Below are 19848 nucleotides of genomic sequence, written 5' to 3'. Positions count from 1 at the left end.
TGTGTTTGACGTCAATGTGCATCGATTAAATCCGTTTAAGACAACCGGCGCTCTCCAGTTCCCAATCTTCGTCACTTTTCTTCACTTGCGGAACAGCGAACCCGCGAAACTACCAGGAGCCCGCTTCCCAGGGGACTAACCATCCGTTCCTTTCCCTTGCTTCCTCCCTTTTTTCTTCCTCTCTTCCTTCGTCGTCGTTACATTTATCAATCGGGTGGTCGATGGCTAGGCTGTTGCCGCGTTCACTCTCCTCTTTCCCGGTTCTGCAGACTTGCACGATCCGACTGCGCCTCGAATGTGTCCCCGGTGGCAGAGCGTTCCCGTCGCTGCCTTTTGTCTAGGTGTACGAACCGGTGGATTTTCTCGCGGCTTTTGAGTCGTTTCCTTCACTCCTTTAATTCGAAATGCCCTTGGTCGCCTGAGGAGAGAAACGCGAGTTCAGAGAAGGTTTTTCCCTCGCCTTCTCGGGGTTGTGCGCCTTCTTTCCTAGCGATCCCGCGACGCCCGCGCCCCCGGTGGCTAGAAGAAGCGCAAGGGTTCCTTTTTCGTGTTCTTTTGTCATATGTGTTTGCTTCTTCTTTTCTTTTTGGCTTCCCTTCCGGTCAAATCGCAGAGGTTTCCATCCTCAGTTTAATCCATTTCTGTGTTTCTCGCAATCCCGACACTTCTTCTGGCCATCTCAACCGTTCGTGCACGTCGGTTTTGTGTAGACTGCCCGAGTTCTTCATTTTCCTTCTTTCCTCCTTTCTTCTTCCTGTCACTTTCTTCGTTTTCTCTTCTCTTCTCGCTGCGTCTCTCTCTCGCGCGTGCGTCCTCTCTTCCTTTTCTGAACTGTCCTGGGTGAGCAGTGTGAGGTCTCAGAAAGGTGGTCGCGAATTTGTGCTTTTTTTACGGTTCACTTTGAGTCTAGGTTTCTCTCACGACACTTTCTCGCTCTCCCTTCCTTCTATTTTTCTCTTTTTTTCACGATTTCTTCTTTCGGTCGAGACCCCAGAGTTCGCATCTGGAGACCTCTGCCCAGCTTTGGTGGACATCGTTTCCCTTCCTTTCTCCGTTCAGCCGTTTTTCCTTTCCCTTCGACAGTCCCCGAACTCCTCTCTCTCTCTCATGCCCCTCCGTCTTGCTCGCGGGTCCCTGATTCTTGGATTGCCTCCTTGAAAACGCAGGCTGTTTTTTCTGACGTTCTCTGCCTTCCACGTTGCCGACGCGCGGTTCACAGGTCACTCCTGGCAGAGCACCCGAGGCGTCGTCCACCTTCTCGTTCCTCCTTCTCAGGTGAACGCGCATCGAGAGATCCGATCAGACCATTTTGGTGGAGATCTCTTTTGCGCGTTTCCTGTCAGCTGCGCGCGAGGTGTTGCGCTCCTCTGGAACCTTTTCTCTCGGCGAGAAGCGTCTGATCTGGGGACTCTTTAACGCGAATGTGCTCGTGACACGCTCGTTTCTCCGACGTTTCGAGTGAAGTGAGTTTCACACGTTTGCTCTCAAAGCGTCGAACCTCAGGCCTGAAGAAATCTTTTTCCTCTCGAGGCTGAGACAAGAATCGCGCGGCGTTCGCGGAACTCCGAAGCACACCGGGGCTCTTCATTTTCGGGGAGAAGCGAGGAAAACGCCGACTTAGTCGGAAGGTTTATTTTTCGCTGTCAACCCGAGGAACGAGGGCACCTCGTGTTCCATGTCTACAGCAAGTTGATCTCTTCAACCTGCATGCAAGAGTTCTCCGCTTCGTGTCTCGGCATGCCTCTCGCTATTTGAGGAGAGCGCTCTGCGTTTTTGAGGAAGTGAGTGTGTCAGAGGGGATCTCCGTTCCCAGTCTGTCTTACTTCATGCGAGGCTGGGAGAGTTGGCATTTGCACCGTGTCTAGAACTCGCCGCTGGCTCGCGGCGTAGTTTTTTCCGAATACCGAGAAGCTTCAGCTTCGTCTTCGACTCTGACGACCCTGCTTTTGTCCACCAAGTATCGTACCGTCGACAGTTTCGCGTCTGGAAAAGAAAGTTCGTGTGACGGAGGTGTCGCGCACTCCTGTCCTCCTTGGTCATCTCTCAGTTCGTCTGCTCTGTCCTCTGTTGAATCTTTTTCTTCGCGCGTTTCTCTCCGTCTCGGTGCTTCCCGTTTCTCCACTTTCCTGTTCGCCCTCCTCGTTTCCCTATCTTGTGTCCTCTTCCGGGGACTCTCGCGTTCTCCCCGCGTTTCCTGCCGTCTCCTTTCTTCTTCGCTGCGATGTCTCCACGCGCGTCAGCGCCGCCTGCAGGAGGGGGAGGGTCGCCTCTGCAGTTCAGCGGGGCCGTCGTCGGGAAACGAATTGGAATATCTTCTGTCTCCTCGCCGGCTGCACGCTCTGCGGGCAAGCATGGGAGAGACCCCAACAGAGGCAAGGAGCCCGAGGACGAACTGGAGCGAGAAGTGTCTCTCCTCGTCGCCAGCATCGCCAGGCAGGCCTCCAAAGGATATACCGGAGAAACTTGGTGAGAGAAATAGGGGAAGCAGAGAAAGGCGGAAAACGTAGACTTGAGGCAGAAAGGGAGGCGGAGAGAGAGCGGCGATTGTGCGAGGAAAACGTAGAAACTGAGGATGAAAGACTCCTCCAGGGAGCGAGAAACGGGAGAGAAAGAAAGAAAGAGGAATCTCACACAGAAGAGGAAGAAGCTACGCAAAACTTTGACGCTTAGAAGGAGAACTAGAAGCCGATGAAAGAACATGAACGCGATGACGAGGAGGAGGAACTAAAGGGGAGAATCCAGCTTGTGAAAGAAAGGTCGAAAAATAAGAAAGGTGAACAGGCTGTTGCAACACCACGTGGAAAGGGTCGTCACAGTTGACACGTCCAGCCTGTCTGGGAGGGAAGACGACGGCGCAGACGCGTGCGTTTCCTCGTCTGGAAAGACTCTGAGACTGCGATGCGTCGAAAGAGATGTCGTGAAAACGCATTTTCATTTTCGCTTTGCAGGTACGACTTTGACCTCCCTCTCGATCGAACAGACCCCATTACGATCATCCATTTCAATGATGTGTACAACATCGAAAGCAGATGTGATGGAACGGGGGGCGTCTCGCGCTTCGTCACGGCTCTTCAGAGCTTCCAGCACAAACACCCTCTCATTCTCTTTTCCGGTGAGGGAGACGATGAGAAGGAAACGCGTTGTGCCTCCATGCTCTGGAGATGTGTTTCGATGTCCTCTCCATCTCGAATGCCTTCTGAAACATCAAGGACCATCGAGGTCGGCCATTGTGTCACGTTAGCTCGAGAGAAGCATTTCCTGCCTGAGGAAGCGCAGGTCTTTTCGCTTTTTCCTACACATCCACGTGTTTCTTCAGCTGCACCACTGACTGCTCTTTATACGTGTCAAGTGTTCGTAGTTTCAAGAAGCGTTACATGTACGCAAGTGTGCGTAGATGAATGGATGTTTGAATGGGGATCCAGGCACACAAGCACAGTTCTGAGTACCGATATCTCGGCGGCTCTCTTCCTCAGCCTCTTCTCTGTGTCTTCTCCGTTTTCCCTGTTCCGTGTGGCTCCGACTGGTGCTTTTTGGGGTGGACTGGCCGTTTCCTTCTGCGCCGCGAACTGTTTCTTTTCTCTGTCCTCTCTGCTCTGCAGGCGACGTGTTGAATCCGTCAGTGATGTCGACGTACACTCGAGGACGGCACATGGTTCCGTTTCTGAATCTGCTGAAGATCCACACTGCGTGCTTCGGCAACCACGACTTCGACTTCGGAATTGACGAGCTGGAGTACGCCGTGGGCTCCTGCAGCTTTCCGTGGCTGATTTCGAACGTATTCGAGAAGACAGGACAGACGGCCGAGCCTGCCTTCGCGTCTCTGAAGACGATGGAGAAGTGTGGAAGAGAAAGCGAGGACGAAGGCGTCTTCGCAGAAGACTACGTCGAAGTGCATGGGCTGCCGCTCGCGAACGGGATGAAGTATCGCCTCTTCGAATGGCAAGGCATTCGCGTCGGAATCATCGGCCTCGTCGAAAAAGGTGACGCCGAAGGAAGCACGAACGAGCGGGGGAGAGGGCAGGCGAGAGAGAGCGAAGGAGACGAGAGCAGAGAGAAAGGAGAGGGGTGAAGGAGAGGACGAGGGCGAGGACGGGAAAAGGAGGCGAGAGAGAACTGATGAGAGAGGAGAGGAAAAAGAGGAGAAGAGAGAGAGAAGAGTGGACAGAGACATAGAGGAAGTTCCGGCAGGGCGAGGGAGAGAGGCAGGAGGAGAGGAACGAGACAAGAGAGGAGAACGCGGAGACGAGAGAACCCGACGAAAAGGAGGCAAATCACGTGAGGGTGGAGAAGAAGGGAGGCAGGCAGCACCACAGCATTTGAGCGAGAGATGTGTGACATCCATTTCATCCTCGTGAGCACTTCGCTCTGTAGTTCTCGACGTACGGTGCCCGCGCCTGTTTTTCTGTGTTTCGATGTCGCTTTTCACGTTTCTGGCCTCTTCTTTCCTGGGCAGAGTGGCTCGACACGCTTGCCTGCATCGACAAAGACGACGTGGTCTACGTCGACTTTGTGGAGGCAGCGAATTGTCTGTGTCGCATTCTCCGCCAAAAAGAGTGCGAACTCATCATCGCGCTCACGCACATGCGAGCTCCGAACGACGAACGACTCGCGAAGGAGGCCGAAGACATCGACCTCATTCTCGGCGGCCACGATCACGACTACTACGGGCTGCAGCGCATCGGTAGGCGGAGCCGACGTCGCGACACATCGACAAGAACGCGACGAAACAACGCAGTGCACGCTCACACACACAACACAAAAGGACATACAAATTATTTATAAAATTATATATATAGTTATATATATATATATATATATAGGGGAATGCAGCTGCGTTCGCGTGTACGAGCGGACCGAGGGAATTCGCTTCGAAATTCAAAAGGTGGGGGCACGAGAAATTGATTTTGGGGGAACGTTTCGCTTCAGGAACTCGGCGGTGTGTTGCTTTTGTGGTGCTAACAACGAGCGTCTCGGTTTCTTTTTTCAGTTTTTCCATCCTTTCTTTGCACTGCTGTTGCGTGCTTGTCTTCATTACCTCTGAGGGTCTGTCCGTCTGCGTGTAACAGGATTGCCGTGAAAGACACAGTAAAAGTTGACTCAGACAGGCAAAGTTTGTAACAGATCTGAACAAGTCATCATTTTAACGGGCAGGACAGAAGCTCTCGAGGTATTTTCATCTCGCTCGTTGATGCGTTGTGGTGGAACACATAGCGCGCATGCAGTCCTCCGAATGAAACTTTTTCCTTGCATTGTTTCCAGGGAACATTCCTGTAGTTAAGTCGGGGACTGACTTCCGAGATTTCACTGTCATCACCATCCACCCCGGACAAGGCTCTCGTCTTGACGCTTCGTCTCTAGGATCACGCTCTCCTCTCTCACGAGCAGACAGTGGTGCCCTTCCTTCAAATGCCCACCTCGAAAGTCAACATCCGTCTTCCTCTTCTTCCTCTTCTTCTTCCTCTTCTTCCTCTTCTTCGTACTCTTGTGGATGCGGCGCTGATGCGAAGGGCGAGAAGCGAGAGGCGTGCAGTTCGGGAGTGAACATTTGCATCAAGAAAGTTCTTTCAGAGAAGCAGCTCGCGAAAGGAGTTCCGGAGAGTCTGCCTGCGTGTCCAGGCGCTCGGGAGGTCGACGTCTGTGCGTCGACGCATGCACCCGTCCCTTTGACTCCAGCGATCTTGAAAGACAGTCCGAAGAACTCGAGTGGCTCTTGTTCTCCCTCTTTCGCGAGTGGGCGTGCGACGGCCGGCCTCGGGTCCCCACACTCTCCTCTCTCGCCTCCTCTCTCCATAAGCAGTCTCCCCACGCCGCCAACGCAGAATAAGTTCGGATCAACAACTTTCGTCAGTGAAGAAGCTGCAAGAAGAGAAGCTGCTGTCACCGCGGAAATGTTCAAGGGTACGAACAGAAGTCCCTGTGCTGCACATAATTTTATTCTACATATATATATATATATATATATATATATATATATATATATATACATATATACATATATATGTGCGTGTGCGTACATGTTTATGCTTAGATTTGTACTTGTATTTCCACTTATATATATATATATATATATATATGTAAATGTATATATTTGTGTGTGTGTATGTCTGTGTATTGATATATCTGTATATAGATCTATTTATGTCTGTAATGTACAAACATATATGTGTGTACATTTATATCTAGTTGTATGTGTATGGCGGTGGGGATAGACCCTGAGAGGGGTAACTCGTGTTTTCTGTTTCTTTTCTTCTGTCGCCTCCTTTTTTTCGTATGTTCACTGGGTTTTCTTCGGCAAGTGTATGCCTTTCGCTCGCTTTCTCCTTCGCCTTCGTCGGCGTTCGTAGGACCTTTGCTGCCGACGACCGTGGAGGGCGGAGAAGAAGTCATGCCGTTTTTTCTGGGCGGTTCGATCGTGGAGTGGTCGAGGGTTCGCGTCGATCCTGAGCGCTTCGAGAAGAACAAGCACGTCGAGTTGCTGGTCAAGAAGTACGAGCAGAACTTGAAGAAGCAAATGAAACAGATTCTCGTCGATGCCGCCTGCGACTTGGAAACGCGCTTCTCCGTCATCCGAACCTCAGAGAGCAATGTCGGCAACTGGCTCTGTGACCTCATGCGCCGCGAGTGTCGAGCAGACATCGCCATTCTGAATTCCGGTGCGCTCTAAAAATGCTCAAAGCGACGACGTGCCTGTGCGTTCCTGAAAGAGACCGCCCTGCAGGCTCCAGCGCATGCAGCTGAACCCTCAACACCCTTGTACACATACATATATATATATATATATATATACATATATATATATATATATATATATATATGTACACCACGACATGCAGTTCCTTGCGGATGTCTCCATTCGGAGTGCTGGCGTTTTCTGGAAAGGCGGAACACGGAGAGGAGTCGACGGGGAAAGAAATGGGGCGACTGCATGCAACGTAGAATCCAGAGTTCTTTCAGATTCGCGCTCCGGGTTCTCACCCAAGGAACAGTTGTCAAACATATATGTGTATGGAGTTATTGATCTCGTTTTTTTCTTGATTGTTATGATTTCTGTTCCCCCCCTTCTGTGGCTTCTTTTCCTCTTTTTCCATCTAATTCTTTTCTCCTCTTCTCCTCTCGCCTCGCGCCCGTTTTTCTCCTTCATCCCACCCGTACCCCTCTTTGCCTATCCCGCCTTACTTTTCTCTTTTTTCCACTTCTTTTCTTTCTTCGTTCGCTTTCTCTTCATTTTCTTTCTCCTTGGTTTTTTTATCTGCGTTCTTTTTGAATTCCTTCTCGTTGATTTCTTTCTCGTCGTCTTCTTTTGTTTCTCTTTGATGTTTTGCACTTTGATTTCTTTCTCCTCGAGTCCACTCGTTCTAACTGTTTTTTCAATTCTTTCGCTCTGCTCTGTTTTTTCGTCAGGGACAATTCGCTCAGACTGCCTATTTCCTCCGGGACCGTTCCGCTTCGGTGACTTGGCTGCGATGCTCCCCATGACGGACACACTATGCGTGATCGCCGTCCACGGAAATGTTCTTTTGCAGGCGCTGGAGAACGCAGTGTCTCAGCTGCCTAAGACTGAGGGGCGTTTCCTGCAAGTCGCCGGCATCCGCTTCGCGTTCAACTCCTCGAAGCCTGTCGGCCAGCGCGTCGTCCGAGATTCTGTCAAGGTCGCGCAAGACGCCTGCGGCCGCGTCCACAGCGGCGCCGCAACCCCCGTCGGCGAAGGCAAGAAAAGCGAGAGCGACTACCTGCCTCTGGACGAAAACCGAGTGTACAGCGTCGCGACGAAAACGTACCTTGCTCAGGGTAGGAGAACGACGCAGAGAGAAGGAGTGAACGAGCGCGCGCATGGGGGTGGCCCACGAAAACGCTTCTTCTCGATCTCGCCGAACTCCAGTCTGTTGACGCATGCACGCTAACATCGTGTCCACGCGATAATATGCAAGCATACATGCACATGTGCGGGTGTCTTTACATGGAGAGAGAGATCAACGTTTCAAGACTCACATCCACGTAGAGGTGTGCATAGAAACTCGTAGGTCGACTTGCACTCTAGGATGCATGTCTATCTTTGTGGTTTTCGCACTTCGTGACTCACGTGGTGTCCCGCATTCTCCTCTGTATATATATATATATATATATATACAGATATGTATATATACATAAATGTATGTGTATATATGTGTATAGGAAGAGATGCGGATCTGCTTGCGTGTGTGTGTGTAAATCAGACAGTCACTTGTTTTGGTTTGATTTTTTCAGGTCGAGACGGCTTCCACATGTTGAGTAAGTGCCCAGTGTTGGTAGAGGACGAGTTGTTGCCCCCGCTGCCTACGATGGTTCGATCTGCTCTGTCGATGGCTGAAATGGCAAATGGAATCAAGAGACCACACTCTCGAATTACCTTCAAACGGCTCACTTCGTTCACTTCCATGCGGAAAGACGACATGATCAAGGACTTTGGATGTTGCCTCACCTCTAACTTCAACTATGTACTCGCCCCGAAAGTCGACGGGAGAATCGTCGACGTCGCGGCAGCCGATCAGAAGGAGCAGACCGCCTAACCGCTCGGGAAGGAAGGGCACAAAATCGCGGGAGATGAGGCGCATGAGACCTGAAAAGGCAGAGAAAGCACAGAAAAGGAAAGCAAAGAAGGCGAGGGAGAAACGCGTAACGAGGAGAATTGAAAGCAGAGGAAAGGGAAGAAGAAGAGAGGGAGGATAAGGAACCGACTTGGAGTCTCCTTCACCAGTGAATTCGGGACGAGAACCTGTCGAGCTCACGGTGGCAAGAACACACGTTGCATGTTCATCGTTTTTCATGCAGTCGACCGTGACAAGGTCTGCGGGACATCGCATGTAGTGTTGTTTCGATTTCTGTCAGGAAGTCTGTGTTCCTCTGCTCCTCACTGCGGGCACTGTGCTCCGACATGTAGGAGCGAGACAGCGCCCTGAGTATTTAGGACTGCGCCACAGCAGAGGCACCGTTTATTTTTGATTTCCTGGATTTCTGGAGCGGCCTGAAAGGCAATTTTGACCAGCCGCGGCTGCCACAAACAAACACTTTCTCCCGCAGCTTCACAAGTCTGCGACAAGGACAGGGGACTTGCTGGTTTCCAACAAAAATGCGTACATTTATGTACATACAGATGTATATTTAGATACAGGCGAGTGCATATGTATACGTGTGTATAAACGTGCATATGTATGTATCTTTGTATATGTAGCGCAGTTACGCGAGGACGGTCACCTGTCTTCGTGTCCTCTAAGGTGGACAGAGGAGAGAAGAGCGAATGGCCTTCACAGAAGAGAAAAGTGTTCAAGCTTTTCTTCTCTCCTTTTCCCCAGTGCACCTCCTGCGAGGCCCTCGGGTGTCTGTACACCCCACTGTCGTTCTGTCTCCCCCCTGTCCCGAGAGGCGGTGGATTTGGAGAGGCATCATCTGCCAAAGTCAGGCTTTTTTGTTCTGTTATTTTCCAGGCGCTCATTTCACTTTCAAAAATTCAGTTTCTTCTTCTTGTCAATCCCCACTCTGCACGTGTCAAAAATCACTTTTTCCGTTTTCTGCTGTTTTACCTCCGTGGTTGCGGGGAACACAGTGATTTTTCTGCGACTCTGGAAACCGCTAACTCCATCTGGGGGCCGAAAGAAGCATGTAACCATGCGAGCACTTTAACGTTTCTGCGTTTACACAGGTCTTTTATACATGCGTGTACGTTGGCGCACGCGTTTGTGACATAGTCGTTTTCTTTTCTTCAATGAGATTCGCATGTTAAACGTGAATCCCCCGTCTTTCATCTGACGGGGAGATCCCCCCCGCTGTGGACACCAGCGAAAGAACGCTTTGAGTCTTCAGTTTTCAGAGAAGCCACGGCGTTCGTCTTCGTTTCTGTGGCACCGTTGCCCCACGTGAGGACGGCGTCTGTACACCGAAGCATCCACTGCGCGTTTGCGTGGTCTCTAATTTTGAAGCGTTTTCCTGAGCGTTGCGAAAACGAAACCCGTTTATTGCCCACGAAGAGACCCCACAGTGCTGGTCATAATTCATCCGGAGCTGAGCAAATAGAATACTTTGGTGAACAGGCAGACAGTCGGCTTTCCCTGTTTTCATCGCATGCGACAACGACGGGATCTGTTCGGAGAAAAACGCCGTTCGTGGTGAAGAGAGCGACGCCACTTTCCACACACAAATATCTCTTCTTGTTCTCTCACGTGCAACCCCTTGTTTTTTTGCCCTCTCTGCTCGGTTCTCTCTTTCCATTGCTGTCCGTCGGCTACTCATTCATTCTCTTTCCCGAGATATTTCTTCTCTCCGATTTGCTCGAGCTTCCTTGTTTTCTCTCTTTCCTCGATGCTCTCTCTTTCCTCATGTCTACCGCGTTTCTCCGTGGATCTCTCTCGTTCGCTCATTCTCTGTTTTGCATGTTTTGTCTTTGCTTGATATTATTAGAACCCTTGCTCACTCGTTCTCTTTTGGTCCGGTTCTCGCGCTCCTTGTTTCTCTCGTGTCTATCGTTCTCCTCTGTGTAATGATCTTTGGTATTTCTTTGAACAATTTTACTCTTCAAAGGAGGAAAAGTGTGAGGCGGCTACAGAGGTGCCCTGAGTTCGTGGAACCGTGCAACATCGTTGTTTCTTTCGACAACAAAAGTCGTGAATTCATTATCCTAGGGACTACATAACGTTTGCAAGCATAGAGACCCCAAATGCATGGATTTCATATTTCCAGTCCTATTCAGTCTCCTAGGCAGTGTCACCTTTCTGCTTCTTCGCGTTGTGATACAGTCAGTATCCTAGTCCTATAGCGCTCTGTTGATTCGATGTGACTTATGCAGCTCTGGATCGCAACGTTATTTGTCCGGCTTCGCACGTACCAAGTCAACAGCAAGACCTCCAGGTTCGAACGCCACACTGAGATACGATTCCAAGTCACACGTTCGAATACAACACACACAGAAAAAACAAGGTCGTACATGGCCCTAAGCACACCCCGTGGGACCCACACCGCAACAGCCGCTCAGCGGAATACCAAATTTATATATATATATATATATATATATATAAAGATATAAATAAACATAGATATATACGTTTGTATTTGGTTCTGTATTTATACATTTGTATATATGAAAAGCCGAATATATATATATAAAAGTATGCAGAATATTATGCAAGGGTTCGCATGCCCCATGTGATGTGATATGCTAAGAGGGTGTTCCAGAAGAACGCAAAACACAACACTAAGCATTTTTCGTTCTTCTGGAGTATTTCCCTAGCCGTGCCCATTTCACTGGAGCTCTCTGTCTGTAATGTCGAAGTGCGTTTCTCCGCTTTTCTTTCGCATTTCTCAGTTTGATTCCTCGTGTACCCAGCTCCTTTTGTGAGCTTTGTCTCTTCGTTCTCTCTCGCTTTTGACCCGCGTGGAATACCGTTGATAGCAGTTTACTTGAGAAACATCCGTTGACTTTTCCAAGTCTGCCCTTATACGTTGATGCTGGGATAGCCGGCCGGTCACTCTCCCCGCGCTCCCAGCTCCCCAAAGCCAGTCTACAGCTTGTCTTTCGGTTCCCCTCACTCGACGATGGTGTCTTGTCTCCGCTCCCACTGTGTGCGTCCTCCCGTCCTTCTCCGGATCCTTAGATTCCAGGAATAAGTCTGAGGCGTCTCCGCAGAACGACGGAGACGTACAGTTTCAGTCCGCCGAGGAGGAGAAGCCCCGCGCCTGCAGCTGCGACAGCCCTCGCGCGTTCAAGTCCCTGTCTCTCGGCGTCGAAAACGATCAATTTGCCTTGTGTCGCATCCCTCGTGTTCTTCGTTGCCTCCCCAAAACGCACGGCGATCCAGGGGGTATGGTTCTCCGGATTCTCGGGATCGTAGGCAATCGTTATTAGTTGTCCCGGTTCCAAGGCTTTCCATCCTGGTCTCGCAGAAAGCAGCGGCGACGCCTTTTCCTCGGCCGTCGCCTCTCTCGTTGTCTCCTCTCCCTCGGAAACCTCCGGCCTGTCTCCTCTGGCGTCTCCTTCCCCACAGGCGCGCCTCAAGGATCCGCGTCTCTCCTCTCGCGCCTCTGCCTCGAACGCTTTTCCAGCGAAGCCAACCCCTGCCTCCCCACCAGGCTGCTCCTCAGCAGCTGCGCCACTGCATGCGACGCGCGACATCGACGCGTCGGGCGCATGTTTCTCCAGTTGTCCACGAGACGGGTGGGTCGCAGAGGGAGGGGTCAGCGTCAGGGAGACAGGCTCGCTGCCTTGTCGTTTCTCCGGGTCTGCGCCAGCCACAGCCTCGTCACTCTGAACAGCCGCTGTCTCTCCAGAGTCAACCAGTCGCGTGATCTGAGCCGCCAGCTGGTCGCTGCGTTTCGTCTGTCGCGGAAATCGCATTTCGAGTCTCCCTTCCATCACGGCGACGCGCGGCGCCGAGGCAGGAGAGGCAGCGAGACTCAAGCAACTGAGGTGCTGCGGGCGTTCTGGAGTTTGAGACTTGCGCTCTCGGCGACCAAGAGAAAGAATCCAGGAAAGCAGAGAAAAGGATTTCGCCTTCGTACTTTGCCCGTCGCTCTTCAGAGACAACAGCCCTGACTCCCACGCCCCCCGAATCACCTCTTGAAGGCGTGCATCGAGGATGCGCGGTTCCGCCCGGCGTCCGAGGACAATCGCCCCGCACTCGGTCTCCTCACCCGCGTGTGGGGTGTCTCCGTTCGCGGCTTGGACTGCTTTCTCCAGCTCGAGAACCTGTTTCAACTTTTCCTGGATGCTGGTCTCGCATTCGTCGGAAACCGGCACAAAGAACTGGTAGACGACCTCGAGGAAACGCCCTGGAGCTCGCACGCCCTCCGCCCACGAAAGCTTCAGAGGCTTCGACACACAACGCACGCTCGTGATTCGCCCTAGGCAAATCCCAGGGTGATTCAGATGGTCTTGCGAAAGTCGACAGGCCGACGGGTACTTCTCGGTGCCTTTCCCTTGACTCTCGCCTACTCCGCGTCTGTCTCCAAATTTCACTCCACAAGTATCTTGGGTCTGTGAGTCGCCGCCAGGAACCGTTCCCTGGGTTTTTCTTTCGACAGGAGAAGCCGCGTCTCTGCGTCTGGGCTTGAGCTGGCGGGAGAGCACTTCCGTGGCCGCGAGGGCAGCGGCGATCTGCGGTTTGTCGAGGTTTTCTTCGGCGCATAAGTCGGAGCCTGCGGCGGCGACGGCAGCTTCGAGAGAAGCGAGGAGACCCGGAGACAGCAGGGAGAGATGGAATTCGGCGAGACCTCTCTCAGCAGTGGGAAGGCAGTAGCGAACCCCTGCGTACTGTTCCGCAGTTTCGGCGGCGAACCTCGCCACAGTGGAACTGTCTCTCAAAGCCACCTCTAACTGCTTTCTTCTCGCGCGCAAGTTCCACCCTTCGTAGACGCCGAGGCAGCCACACCCCAGGGACAAGAGGGACACACACGGCGACGCAAAGACGCGCAGTGAGCGCAGAGGCGCCATCGCATCTAGAGGAAAACGAGAGGAGAGCGGAGAGAAGAAAACAGGCAGCGCGATCGACAGAAAGGAGTCACAGAGTCGAAATGGCAGCCTTTCACGCCGTCAAACCGGTTGTCAAACAGGTGAAAGAACAACTAAAACCTAGGAAGACACCCAAGACGAAGAACATGTGAGCTCTGACACACGCACATGTATGTATACATATATGGATGTACATGCATATACACGCATATATGTATACTTAGGTTAACAGATGACCCCGGGAAGCTCGTTGCGGTCTTCAGAAGGAATGAAGCCAGATAAAAGCGTGGTTTCTGTCGCAAAACACCTTGCCTTCATTTTCTGTTGGCGCGGCTTCGCTGTGCTCAACCCCTCAGGTAAATCTCCCGATGATGCCCCCTGCTTTGCTCTCAAACATAAATTGACGAAAGGCGGCACACACCAAAGAAGGCAGGTTCCATACACATTTACAGAGATAAATGTATATATACATAAATAAACATGTGAACGTGTGTGTGTGTTGGAGAACAGAAGCAACTTGTTCTAGTGGTTGAAGAAATCAATGGAGTGCGGTTCTCAGCTGTTGGATGTGAGCGCCTTTCTCTGACAGGCAGATGGCAGAGACGCGTGCAGATTCAACCGAAGAAAGCAGAGAAACACGACGCAATCCTGTGGAGACAAAAGGGAGAGGAAATGCCTCCAAAAAGAAGCATCAGCGAGCTTGAAATATCCAGAGTCCGATCTGCTGAAAAATAAGGTTTACCCGGGAAGTTTGCGTCTAACATAACACAGGACCACCTTGAAAGCCTAGATGGACAAAATGGATCCTTGTAGAGGACAGATTTTTAGACAACCGAGAGAAGAGACGATCAGTCCAGCGACGAGTCACGAACGAGTCGACTACGACGCCGTCGGAATTGAGGAAGACTGGACGGGTACGGACACAGCCGATTCGCGATGACTTTGCCCGTGTATAAAGACACACGTCTGTAATGAAACTGAGAAAGCCCGAAAGCGTGAAAGAGGAGCGCTTTCTTATAGGTCCAGACCGAAGGAGACAAAGACTTCTAGACGCGGCAGATGGACCGCAGACAACCTTCACGAACGCCTCAGCTTCTCAACCACTGAATGTTCAACACCACCTCCCGGCGGCACCGCTCGCGAGGTCGTTTTTTCAGGAAGTCCAGGCATTGAAGATGCCATTTTCTCTTCCACACGCTCTAAGGAGCATCCACAAAGCCGTTAATTCTTTTAAGCACTGGACTTGCAGAGGTCGTTTGGACTTTTTCGTGTCAAGGCAACTTGACCAAAGCCGTCGCAGCAGCAGCAGCAGCAGCAGCGTTCCTTCGACAACCCGTGGTAGACGTCACGTGAAAACTGCGGGCAGAAAGTTTGGGCAGCGAAGAGTTCAGTCCCTGCTGAGCATTGAGACCGGATACCCTGAGATAAGTGTTGAAAGGACAATTACACGGAAAAGTCGTGATATTCTTCAAAAAACGATCCCTCAAGTGTCTTAGGAAGCCAGCGGCACACGCGGGAACCAGGCCTCGACAGACAACACACAGCACCGGACGAAAGCGTTAGAAAATCTATGGGTGAAACATGTGCAGAGTTTCCAGGAATTTATCCCTCTGTATGACTCGTAAAAGGAACAGAAAACGGCGTTTGAAAGTCGAAGGCGAACAACAGTGAGACGTGAAAGCAACAGTGCGTTTTTACGAAGCGGCAACGGCATGCTGTGCGTGTGCGAATTCGCGTTTCTGCGATAGACATGTCCAAGGGGTCGCCAGTTTGGGCTGCCGTAAAAAGTGAATAAGCTGTATCTGCCTGTTTCTCCCAGGGTGAGGGCGGAAAAAGTATGGTACGAGCAAAAATAGCGAGGGGTTTCGTGTATCTCGATTTCCTGGTTTTCCGGACCGTGTCGAAGCGCAAAAAGACACGTCGGAGGCGGCAGAAACCGTTCGAGGCACGGAGGAATGCAAGATGTCGGACGGGCGATCTGTAGAAGGAGGGTGAAAAACAGATGAAAAGTTTCACTCTAGAAAGATTCGGTTTTATGCTGTCATTCACTGTTGCAGAAATGAGCTAGACAGGTTCGACGTCCCTCTCAGCAACAACCTCAAGCCCACCAAACATTCCCTGTAACGGAGAGGCTTTTTACGATATCTTTATTTACATGAAAATATAATAGAATCATAACTAATCCATTTGTCAAAGTATGTAAAGTATATACTAGAACAGGAGCTGCGAAGCTAATAGACCAAACATACAAAAAGTAGTTGTTACCTCTTGCGCAACATCCTAGACACATACTGCGTGCCTGGCAACATATTTTATGATTCTTGCTGATGGGGGCACATGTCCCTAAGTATCCAACCCAGTTCTCTGCGGGAGCACTGGCCACACTCGACCGCCCAAAGGAGAGATCTTACGTGAGTCAATAGCGCGAGTAACATGAAACGGTTCATGTAATCCAAACGCGATTTTCATGCTACTCTTAGGTACACGCTAGGTGTATTGGCTCCCTCTCCCAGCCTCTTGCTGAATTTCCAGGGTTTCGCTTCTTCCATTGAAAAACGCAGCGGTAAAACGCTGTCTCTGCTGACACCGTGGGTGAAAGGGAAATCTAGAAAGAAATACACTCGGATACCACGAGGCGCATCATTTCTTGACGTTCTGTTGTGGAGGAGTGCCAGTACAAATCTACAACACGAAGGCGCTTATATGGAGATGGATGCTTTCTCCTCAACATCGTCCTTTCTTTTCAGTGAGTGTGCCTGCTGGATTCTATTATATGTAGTAGCTTGCTGACGCCGGAAGAGGAGACATCCTCCACTTCACAGAGAGTGTTAAGTGACAGTCTCCCTTTCGTTGTGGTTCCCTCCCGGCACGAGTCCTGAAAAACTGGAATGGGCGCACCGGCTGCGAACACGTTCCACGTTTCTTCTCAGTTGCTGGAACGTATCGTGTTGCAGGAAGAATCCGGCAGGATATTTCAGTGATGACGTTTCCGCGATTCGAGTAGTTGTCTCTGTTTGTGCCGCTCAAAAACGCACAATGTTGCTGTCAGAGAGGGAAGGAAAAAGCACAAGAGGCATGTTGACACGCAATCGAAGAAAGCAGATGCATATAGACGTCACAGGGAGGTCTTCACGGATCCGGTGGCTTTCTTGGACTTGCACAGTTTCATATGGAAGGTGAACTCCGTTCCAAAGTTTTTTAATGGTACGCCGCATCGTCACTTTGTAACCTTCTCTACTTGATGCCTTTCAACAGGGCAACTACTGGCACCGTGCGTGGCAGGGCAGATAATTTTGATGCAGATAGGAGATCCTGGAGATGTCGGAAAATCTCTCTCTGCATGGCTGTATTTGCTGTGGGTCTTGCTCGTCTCTGTCGATCGAGCAGCTCCGCGACCAGAACTTTAACCGGGTCAGGCATGTTGTGTACGCATACGCCGAACTCCGGTGGGACGGGTTGGAACAGCTCTGGAGGCGGTGCCGAGTCTCCATCCAAAATACCAAACGGAAACCTGTTGCACCAGATATAGTACAGCGTTATGCCTAGAGCCCACGCATTGGTTTTTTCGTCTCGGCGAAAAAACACCTTCTCCCTGAAGACCAGTTCAGGAGCTGTGGCGACATCGAACTGCCGCCTTCCAGATGCACGACGTCCACGCTTGGCTATCGTCGTGCGAGTGAATATCCCAAGGAAGACGAGTCCTTTCGCGTTGACGAAAAACGAAGCTGGACGAATATCTGCATCAATGAATCCTCTGTTATTGAACCCTGCTACCACCCGAATGGTTTGCAAGGTCAGACTGAGACGAACAGCAAGTGTCTGCCCGATATTTTTTGTCGTGCTCATAAACGAAACAAGGTCACTGAGAGATGTCGCTGGTCTTGGCATCAGGACGAACAGGTTGGGGACGACGAACGGCGCTCTCACAAAGTAGCGGCTGGAGTTGGAAATTTCCAGCAGATCGAGAGGAAGCATTAAGCGGTCTTGCGAATACGCCTCGCTTGGGTTCCTCAGTCCTAGCCATTGAAGCGGTTCCGCTATTTTGCGAAGCCTCCATTCGAACCATTTTCCCCATGCTGCATCGGCTAAGGAAACGAAGTTGAGCAAAAGAAACTCCTGGTTTGACTCTGGATGGACCACTCCCACGCAGAGTCCCCACCCTGCGACAGGAATGTAGTCCTTGACAGTGATAGTGACTTTTCTGTTACCAGACAGGGAATTCATTACCAAAGGAGAGTGCTCTCGAAGGACACCCACTCCTGTCTTCAGCATTACACGACGCCTGGAATCTTCGTATACTGGCGGCACCGGTCTGTCCCTCATAATTCTTAGTACACGAACTACAGCCTTGTGTCCCCACTCTACGCCACCACCAGACTGTTGGGCGTGTTGGGTTCCAGGGGATTCTCCCCAGAAATGCAAGCGGCGAAATAGCGGAAAGACCGCTCTGGCGAGACGCTGTATTAACTCACCCACAAAGTCCCTCTCTTTAACCCTCCCTCCTAGTCTTGAAAACACTGTGAAAAACATATCCTTCGGCTCTCGAACAATGACTCCGAAAGGGCTGAATGCATGGAGCTCCGGAGGAAATGACGAAAATGTCCCAGTGTTGGAGTTTGTTGCAAACGGCTCTACCTCTGCCTCATCAATCGCTGCCTGAGCCTTTTCTTCTGGTCCTCTGGGTCCTGCCCCTTGAACCAATGTCTCCTCGTCTGAACGTGGAGATGTCAGGAATGATCCTTCTTCTTCTGGTCGCAAACGTGTTCCAGATTCCACGAGTTCTGACAGTACCGTGGATTCTTTGGCGTAAACATGGACTGTGAAGCTGCTGTCCAGTTGGGCAGCGATGAAAACGGACGCCGCCCACAGGATCTTTTCCATGCTTGATGGAAGCCGCTCCACGCTCGTACACCACACATTCTTTCTCCGCGAAGAAACACAGATTGGTTAGATCACCTCGTAGAAAACATCATGCCAGCGGCCAAAAGCTAGACAAATTCGGACTATTCCGCCGCAGCAGCTCGTTGACTACTCGCGCGCTCGCATGGTGTGCGGGTCAACGCTTTGCTGCTGGCTTCCTTCCTTATGTGGCTCATTCATAAGCTTCGAAAATGGTTATTTATTACTGTATGACCCTTTACAAAAGTTGCCTTTTCTCCATCAGGCCTCTCGAGTGCAGCCGCGTTGGCCGACTCTAGGCAGCGTTGGCCTGTCTCCTGGTGCTAGCGACACGACGAGACGCCTAACGGTCTCTTCTTCCGTCAGGCAACGACTCACGCGAGTGTCAGCCTCAGTGTGACTGTTCTTGTAAGCGTAACGTATGAGTTTGCTTCCCTGCTGCATTCCCAGGAGCGAGACACTGTCAAGGATCCCCTCCTGAGATACCGTCGTACGTTGCAAGTCTTTAGGCGGCCCCAGTGGGACAAACGAAATCAACTCCCGTGGTAGGCGAGGCGCGCGTTCTGCACTAATCACGTAGTTTTACTTTTTCAGTGGTGCATACGCTTGTTTTTTAGCAGCCTGGGATGGCGGCAGCCTCACACACCCCTGAAACGGACGCGTTATGCAAAAGGAAAATGCAGAAGTGCTTCTTTTCTCGGACGACGCGACACAGTGCAGACTTGTCTGCTGGCTGTGGAGTACGCGAAGCTAAACACCACCACAGGAACTTCTCCGGGCAATAGTGTGTTGTGGTTCCCAATATCTCAACTTACCTAGCAGCTATCTTTTGCGAATCACGAAGGCGTCCGCAACTCCGCAGTGGTTGTGAGATTCGCATGTTGTGTTTTGTTGGCAGTCAACATAGAATAGTTGCTGTCGTTTGATCAATGTTCCGGCTCAGCCACAACGCTTGCGGTATTCAACGCGGATACACCGGTGGCGGCAGTGAAGCGTTGTTAAACGAAATAGCGATGCCCCTGATGTGAGAGGTGGTAAGATTTCCGAGAACAGGTGGCCGCGCTCTTTCCAACGCTGCAATGTCTGAACTTCTGTTGCGGGTGAACATCCTGGAAAGATGCAAACGAGGCCAGCTCCGACTGTGAAGCCTCTCGAGTTTTGGACATTTGCCAATCACACGAGTATGAGGAGTAAATTGCTGAGAAATTTTGCGGCGTACGTATTTTCGGAGAGCAAGAGACCTTTTCAGCACCACGGAGCTGTAGAGCGAACCCCGCAGTATAGATGCTTACTTCTTGGATGCTTCTATGTTCGTGCTTAAATGATATTAAACTATTCGAGCTTCAGGGGCTCTTTTAGCTGTCGTAGGCAGCTCAGTGGTTTTAAACTCAGTGGGGTGGTGGTGCACACCAATTCAGAAGATCTTGGCGGGTTGTATCTCAGACTTTCCCGTTCTTCGTTCTCATTTCGCGAAC

General features: G+C 51.1%; 3 protein-coding genes across 3 annotated transcripts; 1 reads left to right on the top strand and 2 right to left on the bottom strand.

Annotated features, from left to right (window-relative positions):
* Positions 1-39: 39 nt before the first annotated feature.
* Positions 40-9797, top strand: TGME49_239620 (5'-nucleotidase, C-terminal domain-containing protein). The gene is made up of 8 exons (XM_002366560.2): positions 40-2466; positions 2949-3112; positions 3600-3980; positions 4454-4681; positions 5260-5898; positions 6345-6653; positions 7402-7788; positions 8245-9797. The coding sequence occupies exons 1-8, from the start codon at positions 2222-2224 to the stop codon at positions 8544-8546; spliced, it is 2655 nt and encodes an 884-aa protein (XP_002366601.1). The 5' UTR covers positions 40-2221; the 3' UTR covers positions 8547-9797.
* A 996-nt stretch (positions 9798-10793) lies between these two features.
* Positions 10794-15072, bottom strand: TGME49_239610 (hypothetical protein). Its single transcript, XM_002366559.2, has one exon. It carries the CDS (start codon positions 13454-13456, stop codon positions 11618-11620), a length of 1839 nt encoding a protein of 612 aa, XP_002366600.1. The 5' UTR covers positions 13457-15072; the 3' UTR covers positions 10794-11617.
* A 1048-nt stretch (positions 15073-16120) lies between these two features.
* ROP23 (rhoptry kinase family protein ROP23 (incomplete catalytic triad)) lies at positions 16121-19474 on the bottom strand. Its single transcript, XM_002366558.2, has one exon. The coding sequence runs from the start codon at positions 18353-18355 to the stop codon at positions 16709-16711; it is 1647 nt and encodes a 548-aa protein (XP_002366599.1). The 5' UTR covers positions 18356-19474; the 3' UTR covers positions 16121-16708.
* Positions 19475-19848: the final 374 nt, after the last annotated feature.

This window comes from Toxoplasma gondii, chromosome VI (genome assembly GCF_000006565.2).
Source record: "Toxoplasma gondii ME49 chromosome VI, whole genome shotgun sequence".
Lineage (NCBI taxonomy): Eukaryota > Apicomplexa > Conoidasida > Eucoccidiorida > Sarcocystidae > Toxoplasma > Toxoplasma gondii.
This window is presented reverse-complemented; position numbering and strand designations above follow the sequence as displayed.

Excerpts from the sequence above, each read along its gene's own strand:
- TGME49_239620 (XM_002366560.2), top strand. The coding sequence starts at position 2,222 with ATGTCTCCACGCGCGTCAGCGCCGCCTGCAGGAGGGGGAGGGTCGCCT. Across the intron at positions 3,981-4,453 it reads CATCGGCCTCGTCGAAAAAG|AGTGGCTCGACACGCTTGCC; the intron begins GTGACGCCGAAG and ends TTTCCTGGGCAG. Across the intron at positions 7,789-8,244 it reads GAAAACGTACCTTGCTCAGG|GTCGAGACGGCTTCCACATG; the intron begins GTAGGAGAACGA and ends TGATTTTTTCAG.
- TGME49_239610 (XM_002366559.2), bottom strand. The coding sequence starts at position 13,456 with ATGGCGCCTCTGCGCTCACTGCGCGTCTTTGCGTCGCCGTGTGTGTCC.
- ROP23 (XM_002366558.2), bottom strand. The coding sequence starts at position 18,355 with ATGGAAAAGATCCTGTGGGCGGCGTCCGTTTTCATCGCTGCCCAACTG.